The 5,717-nt window shown below is 44.8% G+C and overlaps 1 protein-coding gene across 1 annotated transcript; it reads right to left on the reverse strand.

The window, feature by feature from the left end:
* Positions 1–2,797: 2,797 nt before the first annotated feature.
* On the reverse strand, positions 2,798–5,047 carry LOC119921365 (vomeronasal type-1 receptor 4-like). Its single transcript, XM_038741628.1, has 3 exons — positions 4,479–5,047; positions 4,207–4,420; positions 2,798–2,854 (listed from the first exon to the last, which is right to left on the reverse strand). The coding sequence occupies exons 1-3, from the start codon at positions 5,045–5,047 to the stop codon at positions 2,798–2,800; spliced, it is 840 nt and encodes a 279-aa protein (XP_038597556.1).
* Between the last annotated feature and the right edge of the window lie 670 nt (positions 5,048–5,717).

The following is a 5,717-nucleotide window of genomic DNA, read 5'->3' on the forward strand; positions in this document are numbered from 1 at the left end:
CTGCAACAATATGTTAGCTTCAGTTGATCAATGTCGCAAAGCCGCACCGAGGAGATACTCAGAGGCTGCAAGAAGCAGCTTTATTACCATAACATATCAAGGAAGGGCACCACATCAATAACAGTCTTATGAATAAACTCTCTGTAATTGCCATAGAATACATCCCGATGGGTACAATCCACCCACTTACATACACCCTTCTTCACGTCCATTGGTTGCCAGTGTTCCATCCGGGTGTCTCTTGGACTTCTGCACCATCTGTGACCTATCATATCGTGTTACCCTCATGCTCAATCCTCTCCCCTGATCCGGTAGGTGGTTTCCTTGTGCTGGCCTCTGCCCATCAACCTGGTCACTTCTTTGTTGCCACCATAAGTTTCAAACAAGCCTTGTTCCACTGTGACCCCTCCCTTCAACTATGCATCCACCATCCTTAAATAGAACCTTTCAGGACTCTAGAAGTCTGAACACTAATTTCCCCTAAATCCCAACGTATAATTACAAACTACGCAGCCTAGGTTTACAAGTATTTTCATTGTAATAATGATGATAGTAGTAATAATAATAATAATAATAATGATATTTGTTAAGCACTTACAGTGTGCCACACACTATGCTAAACATACGGTAGGTACTAGCTAATTGGGTTGGACACAGTCCCTATCCTACATGGGACTCACTGTCTTAACCCCCATTTTATGAATGAGGTAACAAGCACAGAGAAGTTTAAGTGAATTGCCCAAGATCACACAGAAGACAAGTACTAAAGCCAGTGTTATAACTCAGGTCCTTCTGACTCCCAGGTCCATGCTTTATCCACTAGGCCCTGCTCCTTCAGGGAAACATTTCCTAGAAACAACATTTTTGCTCGGAAAGATTTAGTTCTGACCATGTTCAATGCACAGTTCATTCAAACAGCAAAGGATAGAAATTGAGCAGTTTGCCTGCTAACCGAGTTCCTGAACAATGTCACTCTTGCACATGTGCCCCAGGTATCGAAGGAGAAGGGAAGTTAATTTTTGAGACAATTAAATGGCTCATTCAAGAGTAGAAGTGGTGAATATGTGAGCTCCTTGGAATAAGACCCAACAGGGATTAGCAGTTGACTGGATGTGAATAATAATGAGGATTCTAAGATGCCCTAAGTGTGTCTGCTTTTGGGACAGGGAGAATGGTGGTGTTAATATCAGAGAAAGTTAAGTTAAAAGGAGGACTGCTTTTGTGAAGGAAGATAAAGAAGTTAGGTTTGGGTCATGCTGAGTAATAATTATAATTGTCATATTTGTTAAGCATTTACTCTATGCCAGACATTATATTAAGCACTGGCCTGTATTCAAGCAAATCGAGTTTGACATCATTCCTGTCCCACATGGGGCTCACAGTCTCAATCCCCATTTTAAAGATGAGATCACTGAGGCACATAGAAGTGAAGTAGCCTCCTGAAGATCACATAGCAGACAAGTGGTGGAGCTGGGATTAGAACCCAGGTCCTTCTGACTCCCAGGGCTGTGCTATTTCTCAGTTTGAAATGTTAGCAGGACATCTATGTGGAGATGTCATGCAGACAAGAGGAAATAGAGGATTGTAGCTTAAGGTGAGAGGTTGCTGGTGTAGAGGTAGCTTTGGAAGTCATTTGTATAGATTGATAATTAAACTAGTGGTCAGTGGTTTTAGTTTGATGTGGAGAGGAACACCCCGCCTGCCACCTAAAACATTTCTAAGACTGAGCTCCATATCTTCCCCCCCAAGCCCTGTCCTCCCCCTGACTTTCCTGTCACTGTGGAACCACTACCCTTCCAGCGCTTAGAACAGTGCTCTGCACACAGTAAGTGCTCATTAAATATGACTGACTGACTGAATGAATTTACCCCATATATCCAATCTGTCACCAAAACCTGCCAGTCTTACCTTCAGAGCATCGCCAAGATCTGCTCTTTCCTCCATCCAAACTTCTACACTGTTGGTAAAAATCTCTCATCATATCTCGACTGGATTACTGCATCAGCCTCTTTTCTGATCTCCCGTCCTGCTGTCTCTCCATGCTTCAGTCCATACTTCACTCTGCTGCCCGGATAATCTTCCTACAGAAACACTCTGGGCATGTCACCCCCCCTCCTCAAAACCCTCCAGTGGTTGCCTATCAACCTCCATATGAAATAAAAGCTCCTCACTATTGGCTTCAAAGTTCTCCATCACTTTGCCCCTTTTTACCTCACCTCTCTTTTCTCCTTTTACATCCAGCCCATACACTCCACTCCTCAGGTGCTAACCTTCTCACTGTGCGTTGCTCTTGCGGGTCCCACCGTCGACCCCTGACCCACATCCTACCGCTGGCCTAGAACACATCCGTTCTCAAATCTGCTAATCACTCTTCCCCCCTTCAAAGTGCTATTGAAGTCTCACCTCCTCCAGGAGGACTTCCCAGACTGAGCCCCCTTTTCTTCTGCTCCTTCTCCCCTCCCCATCACCCCCACTCCCTCACTCTGCTCTACCACTTCCCATCCCCACAGAACTTGTGTATATTTGTACATATTTATTATTCTATATATTTTATTAATGATGTGCATATATCCATAATTCTACTCATTTTGATGCTAATGATGCCTGTCTACTTGTTTTCTTTTGTTATCTGTCTACCCCTTCTATACTGTGATCCTGTTGTTGGGTAGGAATTGTCTCTGTTCCTAAATTGTACTTTCCAAATGCTTAGTACAGTGCTTTGCACACAGTGAGTGCTCAATAAATATGATTGAATGAATGAATGAAAGGTAATCACTGATGGTTTCTGACTGGAGAGTTATTTGCAGAAAGGTCTTTTGACAAGATCTTCCAGCACAGAAGAATGAGGTATAGGCTAGAAAGGGAAGAGGCTAGAATCAGAGAGATAAATGAGGAGAGTCAAATGGTAATAATTATGGTATTTGTTAATCACTTAATGTGTGCCAGACACTTGTCTAAGCACTGGGGTAGATTCAAGGAATTCAGCCTGTCCCACGCGGGGCTTACAGTCTTCATCCCCATTTTGCAGTTGAGGTAACTGAGGCACAGAGGAGTTAAGTGCCTTGCCCAAGGTCACAAAGGAGACAAGTGGCAGTGCCAGGATTAGAACCCATGTCCTCTGACTCCCAAGCCCGGTTTCTTTCCACTAAGCCACACTGCTTCTTTAGTAGTAGTAGTCTACCCAGGATATGGGGAATAGCTAGAATAAGACTGTGTTCATTTGGACTGTCAATGAAGAATGGCTGCAGGACATATTATGAGGGCAAAAGAGAGGATGTAATGACAGACTGAATTGAATAATTGTTAGGTATAAAGAGTCAAGGATAAAGCTAAGGTTGCATACTTTGAAGAGTTCATATATAATAGTAATAATAATAATAGTTGTGGTATTTGTTAAGTATTCACTATGTGCCAGGAACTGTACTAAGCGCTGGGATGGAAACAAGCGAATTAGGTTGGACACAGTCCCTGTCCTACGTGGGGCTCACAGTTTCAATCCCCATTTGAGAAGCTTCCAGAGAAGCAGCGTGGCTCAGTGGCAAGAGTCCGGGCTTTAGAGTCAGAGGTCATGGGTTCAAATCCCAGCCCCCCCAAATGTCAGCTGTGTGACTTTGGGCAAGTCATTTAACTTCTCTGGGCCTCAGTTCCCTCATCTGTAAAATGGGGATGAAGACTGTGAGCTCCCCGTTGAACAACCTGATCACCTTGTAACTTCCTCCGCGCTTAGAACAGTGCTTTGCACATAGAAAGGGCTTAATAAATGCTATTATTATTATCATTATTATTATTTGACATATGAGGGAACCGAGGCCCAGAGAAGTTTGGTAACTTGCCTAGGGTCACCCAGTAGACATGTGGCAGAGCTGGGATTAGCACCCATGACCTCCTGAGTTCCATTCCCGGGATCTATCCAGTTGTTTTAGTACACAGATCAGGGTGCCACGTCTCCCTGACATCAGGGAATATGGGGCCTAGCTAGATGATGAATTCTTAGAGTTTGGCCAGCCAGGCATGGCCTCTAACTCAATGGGGCACATCTGTGGGACTGCAGTTCCAGAGACCCTCTGATTTATTGACCGCAGGACACAGGGAATGAACATTTCATTTTCCTGGGACTGGGGAGAGGTCAGTGTCCCAAACAGGTGAAGTCTTCTTCCTGAAATTTCTTATCCTCCTGTGACTACGAATCATCAAGAATGGACTTACAGCTGAGAAGGAGAATGTCAAAATCATATGTGTGGTCAGAAGTAGAGGCAAAGTTTTCCTAATGTTGATTAAAACACCTAGGATGATGGTCTCACGCACATACAGAAGGATGTAGAGGGTCACTAGGGCAAGAACATATCTGGCTGCTCTGACCTCGGGCATCTCCCTGGAGGAGTGGCCAGATCCACGAAGGTGCTGGACCTGCCTGTGGTGCCTGTGCAGGACATGCACCATGTACCCACTGGACCCACTCATGAGCCCCACAAAAAAACAGATCCCGAAAGGAGAGCAAGATTGCATTGACCAGGGTGGTTATTGCACTAATGTTAGTGGAGGAACAATATTTCAGAATGTTGACAGTTTGCCTACTTGTGCTGTTCTGCAGACCTGTCACGAGTATGGGTGTAGCAACATCCACTAGCATATTGAGGATCCAGGAGAGAAGACAAGTTGGGGTGATACACTTGGGTAATTTAGCTTTACGTCCTGTCCCCTGGGAGCTGGTGGGACTGATGGTGAGGGCCTGGAAGATGCTCAGGAGGCAGGTGGTGAAGGTGGTCAGGCCTCGGGACAGTCTGTACAGGTAAAGGAGGGTTTTACAACCAACGTCACTCAAGAAATATCTCAGTCCCCAGGCTGACAGGATGTCTGGGATGTCCTTGGCCAGAAAGGTCATGGTGTTGGCCACGGCCACGTGGGCAAGGATTAGATTTGAGGACTTTGTCTTTTCGTTGGCAGAGACCAGGTAGACGTAACCCAGAAGGAGGAACACATTCCCTAAAATCCCGAAGTTGATCACCAGTAGGATCAAGATCCCAAAAACGATCTCCATGAGATCCATCCTTTGGATTCACCACCAAAACCAGAAGAGTCTTCCTTCAGGGGAAACTGCCGAAACTGAGAGAAGAGACACAGCATTCGTTAGAGCACCCAGTCCATGCCAAGGCTCATGCCACGTTCCAAACAGCGAAATTTTGTCCAAACTCTAAAGATTGTTCTCAGCTTCCACATATTTGTTGATAGACATTGACTCTTCCCACTTTACAAACCTTACTAAAAACACATTTCCTCCAAGAAGCCATCTTTGACTAATCCCTCATTTCCTCTTCTCCCACTCCCTTTCAAGCTGGCCTTTCACTAGGATTTGCATTCTTTTTTTTTACCTCCCTCCAGCCCCATAGTACTTATGTGCATATCCATAATTAAAATTATTCATTTCAGTTCATTTCTGTCTCCCATTCTATACTGAATGTTCTCTTTGAGCAGGGAATGCGTCTACCAACTCTGCTATATTGTATTTTCACAAGGCCTCAGTTCAGTGCTCACTTCCTCTGCCCTTCCCCTCCACACAGCACTTGTGTATATATTTATTATTCTGTTTATTTTATTCTATTAATTCTACGCTGATGACACCCAGATCTACATCTCTGCCCCTGCTCTCTCCCCCTCCCTCCAGGCTCACATCTCCTCCTGCCTTCAGGACATCTCCATTTGGATGTCTGCCTGCCACC

The sequence above is a fragment of the Tachyglossus aculeatus genome (assembly GCF_015852505.1).
Source record: "Tachyglossus aculeatus isolate mTacAcu1 chromosome 12 unlocalized genomic scaffold, mTacAcu1.pri SUPER_6_unloc_2, whole genome shotgun sequence".
Taxonomy (NCBI): Eukaryota; Metazoa; Chordata; class Mammalia; order Monotremata; family Tachyglossidae; genus Tachyglossus; species Tachyglossus aculeatus.